At 52.5% G+C, this 18,765-nt stretch overlaps 1 protein-coding gene across 29 annotated transcripts in view; it reads right to left on the bottom strand.

Annotated features, from left to right (window-relative positions):
• The window catches only part of SULF2 (sulfatase 2), a 117,709-nt gene that overhangs the window by 80,245 nt on the left and 18,699 nt on the right, over window positions 1-18,765 (bottom strand). For 13 of the 29 annotated variants that reach the window (XM_072735644.1, XM_072735649.1, XM_072735641.1 and 10 more), the window contains 2 exons: window positions 15,979-16,265; window positions 8,676-8,955 (listed from right to left, as the gene is read on the bottom strand). In XM_072735644.1, the coding sequence (XP_072591745.1) occupies window positions 8,676-8,850 (175 nt within the window). In that variant the 5' untranslated portion in view covers window positions 8,851-8,955; window positions 15,979-16,265. Of the gene's footprint in view, window positions 1-8,675; window positions 8,956-15,973; window positions 16,266-18,765 lie in introns of all 29 variants that reach the window. The other 16 variants (XM_072735659.1, XM_072735669.1, XM_072735651.1 and 13 more) reach the window with 3 other exon arrangements.

Raw genomic sequence — 18,765 nt, 5'->3', positions numbered from 1 at the left:
CTCATCCCCTAGGTCTTCAGTTGGGAATGGCTCCAAGGTTACTAAATAGATTTCCCTACACTTTTCACACTTCAGCAAAATATAGTTAAGCCCTCCTTGAAGAATCCAAATTTGAGTGTGCCCCACATTCCTTGCTGAGATCGCTGGCTACTTAAGTTAGTTCTGTCTGTGTTGTACGTGATGTCTGGAATGAGGTCTTTACAGGGAACTGATTTAACTTGAAGTCCATTCTTTTTACCCTTTTGCTTCCTCCTTCTGTGATGCCTGGGATGTGGCTCTGATAGCAGGAGCTTCAGCAGCCATTCTGAACCACGAGGTGACCTTAAGGATAGAGGCCACACAACAATCATGGAAGAACAGAAAGGCACAGGAGCTTGGGTGTTTGATAACCTTAAAGCCACCATTCCAGTCCCGGAATGCCAATTTCCAGATATTTTTATGTGAGCGAGAAGCAAAATTCTATCTTGTTTAAGCCACTGTTACATTTTCTTTTAAATGCAGCCAAACCTAATCCCAATATATTTAGCTTCCAGAATTTAAGTGATCTCCCAAGTGTTGCTGAATTGGGAAAAAAAAAAAAAAAAGTCTTGCAGGAATGTGCTTGGCAAGTTGAACACCAGGGTGGGTCTAGATGAGCCTTTCTCCTTCCTGAGATAACCTGCAGCCACATGTTTGTGTAACTCTAGTGAGAAATAGCAGGAATGTCAGGAGTTGGTATCTCAGAGAGGCAGAGTTTGGAAGCTACACTGATCTGGTGTCCGGAATCTGGGCACGCTGTCCTGGGCTTCCAGCCACTTGGCCCCTACGGAGCACGCAAACCTGAAATTTAAAATTGATTTCTGGAGATCGGTCTGCAGTACAGGGTGTGGTTTCTGGGTGTTCACACATGGGAGGTGGAAAACAAGCGCCTGGCCAGAAACCCTCCTGAGCCTTGTCCCGAAAGCCTGCCTCTCCTACCAAGCAGTCCTCTGGGCTGGGGACCTGTGACTTTTAAGATCACAGACCCTCTGGGAAGGTGGTGAGGGTCTCGGGCTCAGCAAAGCACAAAAGGGCACACAATCTACGTACAGTTTTTTGCCCCCTCCCTGGGCTTCCCTCCTCACCCCCAGGCCACCCAGGCCACCCAGGCCTGGGCCCCTTCCCTGAACCTGTGACTCTCAGAGCTGACTGCCATGGACAGCTCCTCCTGACTCTTCAGCTTCTGCAACCTACCAGGTCCAGTAACTGAACTGAGCTCCTGACCAGAGCTCTCCCCATCTCTGCAAACAGAGGATCCCTCCTTGCACTCATTCAGGCCCAGTCCTGGAGTTACTCAGGACTCCTCTAGCCCACTCCACATCAGGTCCATCAACACATCCTATCAGCTCTACCTAATAACTAGGGGCAGCATCTGCTTTCTCCCTCTCTGGTCGGAGCCACCATCATCTCTCTCGTGCTTGGACTGCTGCAGTAGACCCCTTTCTGGGCTCCCTGCTCTTATTATATCCCTTCAGTTTATTCTCCATATCATAGACAGAAGGGTTGTATTAATGCAGAAGTCAAATAATGTCCCTCCTCTGCTCAGTGTCCTCCACTGGTGTCTGTATCACCTGGAAAGCCAAAATCCTCCCTCTGGTTCAAAGACCCTGCATGATCTATCCTTCCACCAACGCCTCATTATCCCTCAGACCTCACACATGTTCACACTGTCCTGCCATCCTGGTTTCTCTGCTTCTCTGTGAGCCTGGTGGGACCATTTCTTGCTGCAGGGTCTTTGCACTCACTCTTCCCTCTGCCTGGAATGCTCTTCTTGGGGGAACTCCTTTGAATGGCTCCCTCACCTTCTTTGCTCATGTCCCCATAAATTCATCGCTCTCCCTCCCTTTCCCTATCTCTCTCCTTGCTGACCTCCCTTCCTTGCTATATTCCCCTCTCCACTTTTCACTATCATATGCACTATATAAATCTTTTTAATTAACTCTTGCATGAGTATGTGAGCTCCAAGGAATAGAGGTTTTGCCTTTTTTTTTTTTTTTTTTTTAAGATTTTATTTATTTATTCATGAGAGACAGAAGCAGAGACACAGGCAGAGGGAGAAGCAGGTTCCATGCAGGGAGCCTGAAGTGGAACTCAATCCGGGGTCTCCAGGATCAGGCCCTGGGCTGAAGGTGGCACTAAACCGCTGAGCCACCTGGGCTGCCCGGTTTTGCCTATTTCATTTGTTGTTGGATCCCCTCTGGCTCATGGTAGGTGCTCACTAAATAGCTATTGAGGGGTGCCTGGGTTGCTCAGTCAGTTAAACATCTGCCTTTGGTGCAGGTCATGATCCTGGGGTCCTGAGATTAAGCCCTGTATCAGGCTCCCTGCTCCACAGGGAGCCTGCTTCTCCCTCTCCCTCTGCCTGCTGCTCCCCCTGCTTGTGCTCTCTTGTTCTGTCAAATGGGTAAATGAAATCTTTAAAAAAAAAAACAAAAAAAAAACCTGTTGAATGAATGAGTCTGGTCTGCCCTGTGAACAACCTTGCTTTGGGGAGAGCCCCGTGAGTGTGCCCTGGGCATCTCCTGGACTCAACTGCACAGCCGGCACCTGCCTTCTTCTGGGACCAGCTCTTGAATTGTCCTTTAGGGAACACACCCACTCCCTGAATCTTCATAGCTCAACTTTGGTCAGCCCCATTCCTGGCTCCAGGGATGTGCACACAACTGCAGCCAGCCAATCCTTGTATTCTATCCCCCTGAACGGTTCATGGTTGACCAGCTGTCCCAGAGAGGACCAGCCTCAAAATACTTCATTTGGGGACATTTGTTGGTATGCACGGGAGAGAGACACTCCCTTTCTCCAAGGATGGCTTACTGTCCCATTAACACAGCTCTAGTGATGCCAGATGGAAACCTGGGTTGAGGGTGAAGCCACTTTGGAGAGGAGGAAGATGGAGAGACAGGTGAGAGCCAGACAGAGCTCCTGGATCCAACCACACCTGAAGTTCAAAATGCACTTGGACTTTTTACTTCCCTGAGTCCAATAGAGTCCTTTGGTTGCGTATGGTCCATCTGGTTTGAATCAGGTTTCTGGCACTCATCATTGAAAGAATCCAGACCAGCAGAAAGGTTGTGAAACACGTGTTTTTCCATCCAGTGGAAAACTTGTTCCCGTGGCATTTTTTGCAGCCCCTCCAACACTGCTGCGTGGTGGCCTTTGGTCAGCCGCAACGGTGAGACTCCGTTCATGCAGTCTTGGGGGGCACACCTGAGATCGGCCATCTGAGGGAGCCTCTGAAAGGCACCTTGCTTCTACCCTGGGTGGCTCCTTGGGAGATGAACAGCGGAGAATCTGGGGTTTGGGGTCTGGCTCCTTACCCCTCAGTCACAGGGGGCCCTGTATTGGTGGGGCTCTGATACGAAAAGCCCATGGCTCACGCTTAAGAAAGTCCTTCTCTTTCCCAGCTTCCATCCTGCCGGCTGGGTTAGGGAGAAAGTCTTGGGGAGGTGCCACCGTCCTCACCCTTTATAACAAAGACACGCCAGCCTTGTGGGAGGCCGCATCTTGCCGAAATGTAAAAACACTGCTGTTCTCATTGTACTCGATTTTGCAGTGACCTTTTACAAAAGGCAGTGACGGCTGGCTTGTCATTTACAGTCATCATTTAAGACTTCCTTTTCAAACAATACTTAAGCTTCAAAAAGTAAGTCCAGTTCAATAAAATCTCAAACAATAGAACAGACGGCACTGGGAGGCTGCAAACAATCTTCTGCTCCGCAAGGGCTATGTCTAACTCACCCTGGTGTCTCAGAGCCTGTCTGAGCCACTGAGGCTCACCGAAGGCCTGGCAGGATCAGGTTCAACTGGAAACCCTGGGAGATGCCACAGCCCATCTGACCCAAGGACACAAGACGCAAACAGGACTCTGGCTTCTGTGCGCATCTCCTTCTCTTATCCTCTGGCAAAGAAGGCCAGCCAAGCTCCTGCTGGTCTCCAAGGATCCCCCAAACACGGGGATTTTCCCATTTGCCTCAACGATGTATTGATCATGGAGGCTACTTACTGACCACTGTGCCCTGGAACCAGTTCCCCTGGGCATCTGACGCTTCCAAGTGACACTCAGGGAAGGGTGTCAGATGCACGTGAGGAGACAGAAAACGAATCTACAGCCTGCCTCCCTGCCATCGCAATCTCGCAATCAGGACTCAGGACGAGCCCCTCTGTCTGTGTCCTATCACAGTTCTCTCAACCAGACCCTAATTAGGATGGACGGCTGTTCTCCACCCGGGACTGGAAGGAAGCCTGGAATTAGCTCAGTCGAGAAGCCTTCAGCCCCAAGAACCATCAGAACTGCCACACGAATGAGCAGAAAATAGCAGATGATAAATTTTTTAGGACCACCCTCTGTGTGCCAGTTGTAGCAGACTGTGAGATAATGTGCTGGCCTTTTTTGGAACATGCATTATTGATCTGGGTCTGTCTAGTGGTTTATAAAAAGCCCACCATCCTCCCCCACCCCCACTACCACCTTCCCATCCCTCACCTCCAGAAAGCTGCACCACCTCCTTTCAAAAGCCGGTTCTGCTGCAGGAGGGGTCAGCTGGAGTGCGGAAGGCAAGGTTTGCAGGCACTGATCTATGCAAGGTGGTGCCGCGGTGTGGGTGCTGACAGACGCCCCAGAACTCGAAGGTTCCAAATGCACCGAATCCACTTCCTGGAATTTCTCAGCAGCACTTGCTCACATATGCTAGGATGCACGTACAAAGACGTCCCCGGCCATGGTATTTGTGGTGATGAAAGCCAACTAACAAACGCTAACGATCTAGAAACAACTGCCATTCCACGAGACTGGTTAAGACCACAAACCCTGGGTTTTAGTCTTGCTTGGCCATGTTCTAGCCTGGTAGGTGTGACCTTGGACAAGAAACTTCATTTTCCTGTGTCTTACTCTCTCCCTCTCTAACGAGGGAACATATGCATTTTAAGTTAACCGGGGTTCTCCTTGCTCTCCTCCCTCTTGTGTCTTTATCATGTCCATAGATCCTTTTTCCGTATTTGCATATTCTCTGGGTTTTATTTGCGGGTCACAGATGTAAACTTATGATCACATTCTGACACAAGGCTTGGCTGGATCACGCTGCTGCAGCAAAAATGTGTTCCCAAGAGTGGTCGTTCAATCATTCACCTCGGTTCAGGCCAAAACCCTAGGAGTTGCCCTTCGTCTTCCTCTTTTCCTTAACTCCCACATCCAACCATCCCTTGAGGGCTCACCTGTGACTGCTTCCGCCCCGGGGCCAAGATTCCATCACTGGCCGAATTCCCGCAGGCCTCCCAATGGGGCTCCCTGCTTCTGCTCTCAGCAATCCAATTTCAGTATCACAGCCAGAGGGATCCTGCTGGAACCTAAGTCTGCTCACAGCCCCCTGCTAAAGGCCCCCTAACCCAGGTCCATTTCACCAAGAATAAAACTCGAACTCCCCGTGGCTCCAAGGCCCCTCATGACCTGGCCCCAGTCCACTCCTGGCCTTCTCTCTCCCCACTTCTAGCCGGGCTCTTCTCCAGCCCACAACCTTCCTTCTGTCCTAACCCACCAAGTTCACTGCTAACTAACACAGTCTTTGCCTTTCCCCTTCTCTGGATCCGGAACGCTCCTCCGCCATCCTCTAGCTCCCAGGACAGTGGGAGCATCCACAGAGAGGATGCTTAACATACATCTGCTGAGTGCACAAGTGCACGTCCAGGCAGTCTTGAACTCCCAGGCATGACTATAATTGAGGGGCCCCGTGAAGCAAGACCCTTGTGCTCTGAGATCCAGGTGCCACATGCAAGCGCTCGCCGCAAAATTCTACCAAAAACAAAACTTGGGTCCCTATGGCCGTGATCTGTAGGCTCCCCATGGTCATCAAACATGGTGCAAGATAAATGGTGCCGGAGAGATAGGTATTCTATGTGCCCAATTTTCAATAAAAGTTCTGGGCTTCGATTGCTTCCTGGCTATAAAGTCTTCTTGCACTTGATAAGCTCTCTGAGAAAAATCTATACTGGTGATTATTAATATAAATCATTATAAGGAGCAACTGGGATGTATGTAAGTTACCTTTTCTTAGCAGTTAAAAAGACTGATGTATGCTTTTAATGATGGATCCAAAAAGAGTGTAGATTTGCAGGTGGATTTTCACTGCAATCTCAGGTTTGGTTGCAAAGGCTTATCTAGTCAACTTTTAAGTTTGTTGCCACCAATGATACTCAATTGCCCTTTGACAGTGCATACAGCCTCACCTGGTCAACCACAGGTGCTTCGTACCACAACCTGTAAGAGCCTCCAAGATATGGCTCCATCTTCTCCCTCCCTCAGGCTCCAGCCCCATCTGTCTCCTTGCTCCTGCCTCAGGGCCTTCGCACATGCTGTTTCCCTTGCTTAAAAGGCTTTTCTCAGATCTTCACAGTACATAGTAGCGCTGATGACTGGAAAGCTATAGGGGGAAAGTGCACAAGGCTGTGTGCTGTCCAACATGGTAGCCACAAGCACTACCAAGCACCTGAAAGGTGGTGAGTCCTAAATGAGATGTGCTCTAAGTGTAAAGTACAGGCCAGATTTCAAAACAATATAAAAAATGTAAACTGTCTCATTAAGGACTTTTTAATGTTGATCACATGTTGAGATGATAATCATTTGGACCTACTGGGTTAAACAAAATACATGATTAATTTCACATTTTTTTAGCATTAAATAATGTAGTTGTTAGAAAAATCTATGTCATTTGCATTTGTACTCTTGTAGAGTAGGGCAGTTCTGTGCATGGTTTGCTTGTTGGAGAAATAGAACCTGTAAAATCAGTGAATTCACGGTGGTGGGGAGGAGAAGAAACTAGGGAGAAAGAAGGCTTACCCTGAGGGAGAGCCCCAACGGTGAGCTGGTAATATCAGTGGAGCTTGGCCCTGGGGAGCAGAAGGTCCAGCTGAGACGGGCTCGCTCTTGGCGGCCTCATGTGTGGAGGTTTGTCCTCATGCAGAGGGACACGTGGTGAGAAAAGCCTATGCAGATGTTGCGCTCACAGCTCAGGTGGAGGAGCCTGTGGTCTAGTGTGAGCACAGAGGCAGATCCAGGAAGGCTTCTACGCTGAGCCAAGGAGGCAGTGTGATTGGGGGAGGGGGCTTGCGTGGGGAATAAAGGTGCTGAGATTGGGAGCTGGAGAAGCCCCTGACATGCCTGCTGTCATTGCAAGTGAGCTAAACCCTGACAAGGGTCCTGTCCTCACCTCTAGAGCCAGAGCACTGTGAAGGGAGGAAGCTCCGGGCAGGAGGCAGCCAAGCTCATCCTCCTGAGGCACCATTTTGGTGAACAGGGTCAGGACACTACTACTAGCAGTAGTGTCCGCCCTTTCTGTCCCCAGATGCCACCGAGGAAGGCTGAGCCCACCTGAAGCGGTTAGATCGGAAGAGCAGGGCCCATATAGGTGTGTGTGTACACACACACATGTACCCACACATAAGCACACACATATGTACACTCTGCTGGCTCCTTCTTAGCTTCAGTGTCAGCTCAAACATCACACCCTCTGAGTAGCCCTCTCTGATTACCAACCAAAGTAGCTCCCACTCCCCCAACCAGCACAGCATCCTCTTTAGTATCACCAGCCCATTTCTCCCTTCCTGCAATGATTTTCCTTGTGACCTAGCTGATTATCTGTGGCCCTCGCTCCACGACAGTAGGGATCGTGCCTGTCTCACTCATTACTCATGTTCTAGGCCCTACAATATCGCCTGGCACACAGCAGGTACCTGAGAGAGTGAAGCTAACAAATTGGTCTAAATATCTCTTCTCCTTAAGACTTTTGGAGAAATCCACGAAGGGCTCTGCCTTAGGAACGAGCTGGAGACTCAACCTTGGGAACCAAGCCGCAAACGCACATGTGAGGGACAACCCCCTGTGACTTGGTTTAAATCCAAGTGAGCTCCATGGGTCTCCACTGTGACCCACCTCAGGAGCCTCAGATCTAGCACGGCAGCCGTTGCAGCGCAGGTGGCCCCTGCTGGATGGGCGGCCGCAGCTGGGAGGGTGGTCCTGGCTGGGTGGGTGGCACATGCTAGGCGGGTGGTCCTGGCTGGGAGGGTGGTGATGGCTGGGCAGGTGGAACCTGCTGGGTGGGTGGTCCTGACTGGGCAGGTGGCACCTGCCGGGTGAGTGGTGCTGGCTGGGCAGGTGGCACTTGCTGGGCAGATGGCACCTGCTGGGTGGGTGGTCTTGGCTGGGAGGGTGGTGCTGGCTGGTTGGATGGTCCTGACTGGGTGGGTGGTGCTGGCTGGACGGGTGGCACCTGCTGGGCAGGTGGCACTGGCTGGGCGGGTGATCCTAGCTGGGTGAGTGGCACTGGCTGGGCGAGTGGTCACCTGCTGGGTGGGTGGTCCTGGCTGGGCGGGTGGTCCTGGCTGGGCAGATGGCCCTGGTTGTGTGGGTGGCACCTGCTGGGCAGGTGGCGCTGGCTGGGTGGGTGGCGCTGGCTGGGTGGGTGGCGCCTGCTGGGTGGGTGGTCCTGGCTGGGTGGGTTGCGCTGGCTGGGCGGGTGGCACCTGCTGGGCAGGTGGTCCTGGCTGGGTGGGTGGTGCCTGCTGGGTGGGTGGTCCTGGTTGGGTGATTGGTGCTGGCTGAGTGGGTGGCGCCTGCTGGGTGGGTGGTCACCTGCTGGGTAGGTGGCACTTGCTGGCCGGGTGCTTACCGAGCTCCACATCCTGGTCATCTGTCAGCACCAGGATGATGTTGGGGCGGATGTTTCTGCGGTCCCTCTGGAACCTGCCCTTCAGGCGGTGGTGTGACAGGAACGCCGAACTCCCACCCAGCAGAGAGAAGGCGGTTGTGGAGAGCAAGCAAAGCAGGAGGCCGTGGGGTGCCATCTTACGACCTTCTGTCGATCTGTTGCTTCTTGCCAGACCCAGGAGGCTGAAGTCTGAGGCGTTTTGTGGATTTGCCTCTTTTCCCTTCCCGCTCTACTCACGGATCTAAAGTAGGAGGAAGAGAATCAGGTCAGTCTTTACGTAAAGGCCGCCTGACTGCTCGGGCTTGCATAATGATTTCTGGCATGGACTAGCGGGTGTCTTTGATCAGGGGGAGATATAGCAAAGAAAACCGAACTCGGAGAAAGTTAGAAGGGAAGAACTTGCGATCTGCTCAGTCAACAGAGCAGCAGAGAGGCTCTCTGTGACTTCTGCAGACGGAATTTTCTCCCCCGGACCAGCAATCCACTGCATGTGCCGGTGGCGGGCCTTGTCCCAAGTCAGATGACCAGCCTGTCTCCGGACCATCCAACCCGTTCAACAGACAGATCCGCCCCAGAGAAAGGAAAAGGAGGAGCCCGGTGTGGGGGAGCAGATATTTCTGGGCATCCCCTCTCCTCTGGCAGCTGGGGTTGGGGAGACACAAGCGAGCAGGACGCAGTCCCCGCTCTTGGGCAGCATGTGGCTCAGGCAGGGCTGCGTGACCCCGGATGCTGTGTGTGCTCCAGTCACAGCTGTCGCCTGCCGGGGTCCCCCCATCAAGCCAGTAAGGAGCCTCAGTTTTCCCGGGCACAAAATGGGGAGATGAGGTTGTTACAGGAGCTCCAGCCAATGGGGATGCGTGTGAAGGCCCCCTGCAGACAGATCCCATAGTGGGCAAGTTATTCACACTAGTTTTCAGTCCGAAGAACAAACAAGATGACAGAAGAGAAGACTGGGAGCGCAAAGAGCTGCAGGAGAAGAGCTGTCCCAGTCTGTCGCGACCCTGGTCACCCCCGGACCCCGGGGTCAGATGGGGTCATGAGCGAAGGCAGGGGCAGGGGAGGCAGGATGGCGAATCTTGGCTCGGGCAGGTCTGATCTCGTTCTGCTCTTTGCTCTCTGCGGTCATTTTTCTACTTCTTGAGGAAATGAGCCTTCAAGTATTTCCAGATATAGACTCTAGGTCTCATTTATTTAGAACGAGAGAGAGTGAGTGAGCAGACGTGTCAGAAGGAAACCAGGCTTGTTGGAGGTGAGGCCGCATGACCTTGAAGGACTCTGCTTGCCCCCCGCCCCCGTCACAGCTCAGGGAACTCATCAAGGGTTCCGGTCCACAGAAGGGGATGGTCGCAGGAACACCCCTCTAAGAGGTCCCCTGTCTCCCCCGACTGCGCCCCATCCTCCATCCTCTCCAGACAGCGAGCAGTGTCTCCCTAAAATGCAAATCCCATCTTATCCCTCAGTAGGCCTGGCCCAGGCTGAGACCAGCAAGGTGTTCAGGGCACAAGACAAAAGGGACTCACTCAGTCCAGCTGGTACTGGCACAAGGCCTTCACCTTAGTCCCAGTCCTGTCCCTCACCTGCTCATACTCTCCCTTGGCTTCTCCAGCCTGAAGAATACAATGTACGCTCCCTACCAGGGCTTCCAGGGGATCCAAGTGATCCAGCCCCTGCCCACCTCACCTCCTCCCTCCCAATTGCTCCCCAGCCCCACTGGCTTCTTTCTGTTGACAAGTCAAGATTGTTCCTGCCCCAGGGCCTTTGCACTTGTTCTTCCTTAAACCTTGAAGAGTCTTTCCCCAGATTTACTTTCTATACCGGGCTCACTCTCCTCCACCAAGTCTTGACACAAACAACATCCTTAGAAAGGCCTGCCCCGACTGCCGTATGTAAGGTGGTGCCCTCACCTGAGGCACCTATGTTAGAACTTGATTTATTCTCCTGATAATCCCTACTACAACCTGCAATCATCTTAGTTGCTCAGCTCTCCCCACTCAAGGGTCAGTTCCAGGAGGATAGGAAGTGGGCCTGTGTTCACCACAGCTTGGTCCCCAGCACTTTGTACTATGCCTGTCACCTAGTAGGGGCCAAAGAAATATTCTGAGAGCTAAAGGAGTGGGGGTTTTGTTAAGGTCCCCAGAATTCTGCAGAGTGAGGGACGTGGGGCTTGGCAGGGCCACACCATAGCCTCGTTTGGAGGCTCAGCAGCATCACCAACCCCTTCCCCCATCAGCCTCCTCCAGAAAGGGTCCCGCTCATCTGTTTTCCACCCTGCTCTGTGCCCCAGGAAGCCAGTCTCACCTCTGCAGGTGGCACCTGCCTGACCTCTGGCTTCCTGAGGGCTGGGCCTGGGGAAGCTCTGCTGGGTGGCTGCTGGAGAGGGGGAGGCAGGAAATCCTTCAGTCAGCTGTGCTCCCTCCCTTGCATTAGTAGCACCCCAGTGCCTTTGTCACTCTAGGCTGGCCACTGCTCTGGCTTTCCTCCAGCCCTGGGGGCACCTCTCCCTCCTCTCGTCCCTTCAAGCCTACGGGTAATGAGGCTTGTTTCCTGGCTAGTTCCTTCTGGGTGTTGCAACTCATTTGCTGCTCCCCAAGTCCCGAATGCCTCTGGAAGTAACACCTTCCATCCACACTCCCCAGGGCAGGCCAGGAGCAGGAGCAGGCTCCATGCAGTGCTTCCCTCCCCAGAGACCTCCGACAGGACATCTGTGCAGGGGCAGGGTGGGGTGGGGGGGAGCAGTGAGGATCACGTGCTCAGGGGAGCTGACCTGGGAACCGTGACTTTCATAGGACCCGAGGGCAAGCACGGCTTCCATCTCACGACCTCTCGGCAGCCAGAGCCACTGCCTCAACTGCTTATTCAGCATCTTGCACTGGGCAACGGTTAAGATGTGGACTTTGGCGTCACTTGCTGGGTGACCCCAGGCAAATAACTTAACCCCTCTGTGCCTCAGTTTCCTCATCTATAAAATGGCTATGAAGGATGAAATGGGTTCATTTAGAGTGCTGAAACCACAGCCCACCACAGGGAATGACCCGGAACACATCGTTCACAGAGTAAACCATTCTCGGGTGACGGTCACTGTAGTTGTGGGTGGGCTGTGACGGGCACTCTGCTTGCAGAGTCTCTTCCACTCCCAACCACCCCACACACAGGGACGAGTGCTGTCCCCACTTTCAAGTTGAGAAGACAGGGGCTGAATCACCATCCTAAGATCCCCCAGGGAGCAAACGGCAGAGGGGGTCTGACTTCTGCTCCCCTGACTACTCAGAGCGGGTCCCCTCCCCTAGACCCACATTTCCCGACCGCCTCCATTCAGGTGCCACAGCCCCCGTTTCTGCTAAATCTGCACAACCTTTCCACTGTGAAATGGCCTCATTTAAAAATAAAAACACAAATACACGTTTTTGAAAAAGCAAACTTTCTACCCAAGGGTAAGTGGAAAATGGGCATCCCCTTCTCCATCAAACTAACTCACACAGAATGAAAGAAAGCAGACATGCTTACTCAGGCTCACAGCTTCTAGTTCCTTCCTAAGGATCCAAGCTGAGCCCTGTGCCCACCTGCTTTCCCACCTGCACACGCTCTCTCTTTAGCTGTCGAAAGAAGTCAAAGCACATTAGACTTTCTGCTGGAGGGAGTGGAAAGCTGGGAGAGGGTCGAAAAGGAGACATGTTCCACCTCGAATCGGTCCGTGGATCACCCCCAATCATGGGGTGGTTCCTAAATCATGTTTCTCAGTCCCTGTCCCACCTGCCTCGGGAAACCCATCAGGATGCTTTGTGCCTTGCACTCGAACTGATGCCTCAACCGGCCCACCTTCATTTGTGAAACACACATCCATGCGCCTTCAGATAGACACCAAGCACTAAAATAACATCGAGAGACTTTCCAAGGGATGTCCCCCAAATCTCTTCTACCAGAAACAGTAACAGCAAATGCTTGTTGAGAGCTTGCAACATTCCAGCCCCTGCTCTATACATTTCATGTTTAATCTGCATTTCTACCCATCAATATTATACCCATTTTTTGGATAAGCCGAGGCGCAGAGAATTAAAAGTACTTTTCCAGGACACATGGTCAAATAAGCGGCAGACGGGGTTCAAACCCAGCCTGGCTCAACCAGATTACTGGGTAAGTTCCTGAGTCTCCCAGCCTCAGTTTCCTTCCTCATTTGCCAAATGGAGCAGCAGGTGGCCAGGTGTCCTCTGAGGGTCTTTTGGGCTCCAGGCCTGCGATGTAGAGGGAGGTATGGAGCTGGCAGCTGCGGCCTGTATTGGGAGCTCTGGACCAGATGGTGGGTGGAGCTGGGAGACGCGGTCAGCTGGACTGTTCCTGGCACCCATGTTGGTTTTCTCGTGAGCCTTCCCCACCCTCAACCGCAGTCCCCTTCACTCCCTGCTCCCAGGCAACCATAACCCACCAGCGAGGATGCTCCCCCTCTGGATAGAAGTCAAAGCTCTGTGACTGGAGACCAGAGAGTAACAGGAGCTAATTATTTCATCAGATCAAGTCATCAGCAGGTCGAATTTTGATGAATTCCCTCAGCTCTGACTTCCCCTGGCCTTGTGCCAACCTCTCTCTGGATGCTGAAGAAATCAATTAAAAATGACACAAGGGATTTTTGCCTCCATTTTTTTCCCTTCTTGGTAAAAGATTCAAAGTGGTTGCGCGGAGAGTATCTGGTGAATCTGCACAGCACAGCGGACGGATGTGCTGACTGTCCCTCAGATACTCCCCTCGTTCCCACCAGCTCGCTGCAAGGCCCATCTGGCGCCTTCTCTTTGTCCTGTGTCTTCTCATAGCCCTTGGCACAGGCCTTCCAGCCCAGGAAGACAGCTCCGGAAATGTCTAATGTCCCACGTGTTCAGAAACATCACTCCTGCTTCTAGACTTATCTGTTAATCTGCAGAGAGGAACAAGTCCCAGGGGGCCCAATGACCCCTCCCTGCCCCACACACCACAGCTTTGGGGAAGCTCCCAGGACCTCGCTCAGGCCTGTCCAGAAAGACCCAGATGGTAGTCTTCTCTGAGGATCCCTAAATTGCCAACAAGATTAGCTAAGAGGAGTTTGGGAATGATTAGGCAGCTGAGGGAGTGGGAGAGGACGTGGCCCGAGGCAGAACAAGGCACTGCCTGAGGGAAGAAGCCTCAGGGAGAAGGGAGGAAAGGGATTGTAGAGTGTGGAGAGGTGCCCCGTGTGCTGGGGCAGGTGGTGTGGACAGCCCGACCACTAACGTCCTCCTTCATTTACTTAACAGATCTCTATTTAGGGCCTAGTATGTGCAAAGCACAGCGTTAGGTGGTAGGATAGTCCTGCCTGTATCCTAACAGCCTCCTAAGTAGTTTCCTTGCTTCTACTCTCTCCACCTTCTAGCAAATAGCCAGAGGGTCCTGTTAAAATCAGGAAGGCCCTCCACTGAAAAGCCTTGAGGGCTCCCATCTCATGCTAAATAAAACCCCAAACCCTCCAAAGGACCAATGAGACTCTACACAGTGTGCCTATCCCCCTCTGACCTCATCCTCTTCCATTTTCCCCCTTGTCCACTCTGCCCCTGTGCTGTTTCTTGACATGCCAGGCATGTCTCCACCCCAGGGCCTTTGCACTTGCTGTTCCCTCTGGTTGGAGCCTTCCTCCAGCTACCTTCAAGGCCCTGTTCTCATCTCCTTCCGGTCATTGCTTACATTTTGTCTTAACAGGTTAACACAGAAATATTTGCCCCTCCCACTAGTCCTGACCACCTCTGGCAAACTATGGATTTTACCTTTTCCTTTATGGGTCACCCCCCCTTCTCCAGCCCAACTGGGGTGTCAGCTCCCCGAGGCCAAGGATCTTTGTCAGGTTTCACATCCGTGTCCCCAACTCCTGACCTAGCAAAGCATTCCACTGGCCCCCCCCAACCCCGGGAGGTCCTCCAGGGGGGCTGGGGTCCCGGCCGCCCCCTTACTGGGCTAGGCAGGGGCAGCCGGGCTCCGGGGCGGAACACGTGACCCAGGCAGAGCCAATCAGCACGTTCCGTCTCCTTGGCTCCAGTGATTGGTCCAGAGGCAGACATGTGACCCGGGCTGGCCAATGGGAGGGAGCGGGGAGGAACCGTGGGAGCGGGCGGCCGGGTGCCAGCCCCGCCCGCAGGGGGAGGCTCCGAGGGGCTGCTGGGGACGCTGCCGGGGACGCGGGCTGAGCCTCGTGCAGACAGGCACCCTCAGCTGCTTCAGGGAATCTCTTCCAACAGGAAGCACCAGGCCCAGCCCAGCAAACTCCCCTGAAAAACGGTGGTGGAGAATGAATAATACCACGTGCGGGTACTTATGACAGGCCCCGCCCATCCCTCCGCGCTCTTCCCGTTAGCTCCGTCACCCTTACAGTCACCCTTACAGCTCGGAGTCGGATGTTCTATTTGGAGATGAGGAAGCCGAGGCACGGGGAGTTTCCAGAACTTGCCCAAGGTCATGCAGTTTGGAGGTGGAGCAGCTATTGCCTCCACCTTGGCTCACCTCCTCCCCATCCTCTCTCTGGGCGGGCTTCCCCGCGCCCTGGGAGATTCACTTGGATGGACCACAGCAGTTGGCTCTTGGTGGGGTTTGGCCCTGGGGGAGTGGGAGGGGGGGTCACTGCCAGGCATCCGTCCTCCCTGCCCAGGTGCTGGGAGCTGACCACATCCTTCTCTTGCTCTGCTGGGGGCTGCAGCTCCCGTGGGTGGCTCTCTCCAGGTGCCAACCAATGCTCCCCACCGTCCCCAGCCCTCGGGATCTGAATACTCATTTTCTTAACACTGCTCACAACTTTGTTGGAAGGCCCGACCTGCTTCCTGCAGAGCCCTGGGTAGGTAAAGCAAGCGGACCTCACAGCTGAGATGTGCACCCAGACGGCCGGACCCCAGCGCCTCAACCTGACCCCTGTGCTCACTTGGAGACCCATGAATGGTACAAGCAGCTGAGGTTAAGCGTATGGCACAAACAGAAAGAAGAAGGGGGGAAAGTGCTGGTCGGGGGGGGGGGCAGTCAGAGAGGGCTGCCTGGAGGAGGTCTCACAGGATAAAGTTTAAGGTAAAGTTTAAGTTCCTCTTCCTAAGTAAGAGGAACAAAGTTCTGAAGAACCCACAGGGTTTTTCTGAAGAGGGGGGAAGACAGGGTGCTTCTAGCACGGGAAATGGCATGAGCAAATGGCAGGCAGAGTGGGAAGGATGGAAATGCGTGGTCTCGAACCTCGCAAGCCCAGGAGTGGTCTAGATAGGGAAATGACACAAGCACATCTGTTCAACCTTACACTCCTCTGGTGTCTCCCCTTCTTCCTGGCTTCAGGCTTTTTCCAGGCTTCTCTCTTCCTCTCCAGGGCTGTCAAAGAAAGGACAGGAGCTCCTGTAACCTATGGACACAGACTCTCCTTGTCTTCCTGCCTGGGGCCAGGACATCTGGTGGTTCTCTGTGCCTGGTCTTGGAAGTCCAGCTGGAGGTAGAGAAGCACGCCAGCTCTCCAGAGCAGGACACAGGACAAGAGAAGGGTCTTTCAAAGGGAGGCAGCAAAGATGAAATTTCAAGACAAGGGCTCAGGATCTGGAAAGGAAATCAGGGCATAGAGAGAATGGCTTAAGAACCCCGTTGCTTGTATAACTGTTCGTTCGACAAGAAATTCTCAAAGACCCACTATGTGCCAGGCACAGTTCTTGGTACTGCAGATAAAGCAGTGGGGAAAAAAAAAAAAAAGTCCCTGCCCTCAGGGAGCTGACATTCTAAGGAGTCAGGTCAAAAGCTGGAGTTGAAAAACTCTAGCCAAAAATGAGAAGTGTCAGGACTCGAAGTTATGGCAAACCACAGTGAACTTCTAGGATGGGACCACGGAGTCTAGTTAGAGCTCAACGGAAGCTCAGAAACAATATATTCAAGGAGCTGGAAGGCTGAACGTCGCAAGGTTTTATATGTAAAGTGAGCGGTGTTTGAGAGGCCATGTAATTCACATGCTCGAGTATCTGAGCATCTATGTGCAAATACTGTTTCATGATCAGTGAAAAAACCCAGACACAGACCTCTCCTCTGATGGAGCTGAGAGAGTGGAGAAAGCCAAGCAGATAGGTACGTGCTAAAATGCAGCCGGGAACAAGCCAGAGAAGTGGCGTTCCAATCTTGGCTCTACTACGGACGAGTTGTTGGAGGAGTAACTTACCCTCTTGTGGCCTCAGTGTCTTCATCTATAAAGTGGGGCCAGTAAGAGCATTTACAGAGTTGTGAAGACGAAATGGCTTAATGCCTGTGAATCCTTTAGAGCTTTAGGACTGTATACAGTAAGTGCCCAATATATGTTGGCTAGCATTCTTGGTTGGGTTTGGGCTAACATACTTTCTATAACGCATCCAGTTTTCATTTGGGGATCTTCTCCCCAATCCTCAGTCCGTGAGGTTCAAACTATGCCCCAGCTGCAGAGCTCCAAGGCTAGACTATGGGATCCAGACCTGAGCCAATCAGAGCCTTCCAATTCCTCCTCCTCAGTGATTGGCCAACCAGAGTAATCCAGGTGCCCTGGCCTGGCTAGGAGAAGATGCCTACGTACCCTTTTCAACTGGCTAACTTGCTCCATGTCCTTCCACCATGAGGGTGAGGGAAGATGGACACCATCTTGCCTCATGTAGAGGTGGAATGAAGCCAACATGTGGAAGAAAACAGAGCAGAGAAATGGAACATACTTGGGTTTTGAAACATTTGAGACCTGGATCCAGCTAAGCCTGAAAGAAGAAGATTTACATTTGGGTTCTTTGTTGTGGGTGCCAAGAGATTCCTTTTTTTCCTTTGACTAGTTTGAGCAGTTTTCTTTCTTTCATAGGTGAACTTTCTCACACGTTGACTCCTTAGGGACATGAATCAAATTCTTTGTTTCTTAGGTTGTGCCAAGTTGCTTTCTCTGTCACTTGCAACCGAATGAACCCAAATGGTAGAGCAAGCTGGAGACAGAGTGTTGACTCAGGTGGCTTCCCAGCTGCCTCCTGCCTCCGTGCAGAGAGACCTGACAACACGGCTTGCTAGCCCTCGGCCTGGGCCCGGGCCCAACTCTCTGCCTTACTGTAGGCAAACTTTCCTCATCCTTATTTGTCAACCGATAAGAAAAAGGTGGTGTGGAAAAGCAGAAGGAACGTGGGCGTGGGAGTCATGAATTCTGGTCCCAATTTGGTCTCAGTTTCCTCATCTGCCAAGCCAAACAGACTGTTCCCTGGGCACGGCCCTGCAGTATGGGATAGGTGGAGTCTGAAGGTGGAGAGGGGGCCTTCCCTGGCCGCCCTCCTGGAAGGAGGACTCCCTGTTACTCTTGGCCTCATCCAAGGTTTGTTCTCTTCAGAACACTCATCACAACATGTGATTCTTCATGCACTCTTCTATTCTGGTCTTTATTTTGTGGGGGTTGTTTTTCTTACTGGAAGCTCTGCAGGGGTAGGGCTGTCTCTTCTTTTTTTTTTAAGGATTTTTCCTTACTTTTTAAAAAAGATTTTACTTATTTATTTGAGAAAGAGAAAGAGCATGGATGGTGGGAGGGGCAGAGGCAGAAGGAGAAGTAGACTCCTCACTGAGCAGGGAGCCCAACACGGGGCTCAATCCCAGGACCCCGGGATCATGACCTGAGCTGAAGGCTGACGCTTAACCAACTGAACCACCCAGGCCCTTATTAAAGGATTTTAAAAGAAGATTTATTTGAGAGAGAGAGAGAGAGAACGCACGCAAGTGGGTGGAAGGGCAGATGGGGAGAGAGAAAGAGAGAATCCTCAAGCAGACTCTGTGCTGAGCAGGGAGCCTGACGTAAGGCTCGATCCCAGGACCCTGAGACCATGACCTGAGCCAAAACCAAGAGTTGAACACACAACCGACTGAGCCACCCAGGCACCCTGGGCTGTCTCTTTTCTAAATAGCCCCAGCCCCTGGCACAGCCTGGGTGCTAATTCTTACAGTTGGTCAACAAATATTTACTGAGCACCTACTATGCACAGGCCCTGTTCTACATGCTGGAGACCCAGAAATAAACAATCTTTTATGAATCAACACCAAAATAAATCACAGGCATGAGGTGATGAGT

Source organism: Vulpes vulpes, chromosome 14, assembly GCF_048418805.1.
Source record: "Vulpes vulpes isolate BD-2025 chromosome 14, VulVul3, whole genome shotgun sequence".
NCBI lineage: Eukaryota > Metazoa > Chordata > Mammalia > Carnivora > Canidae > Vulpes > Vulpes vulpes.
The sequence above is the reverse complement of the archived record's forward strand: the minus strand, read 5'-3'. Positions and strand labels throughout refer to the sequence as shown.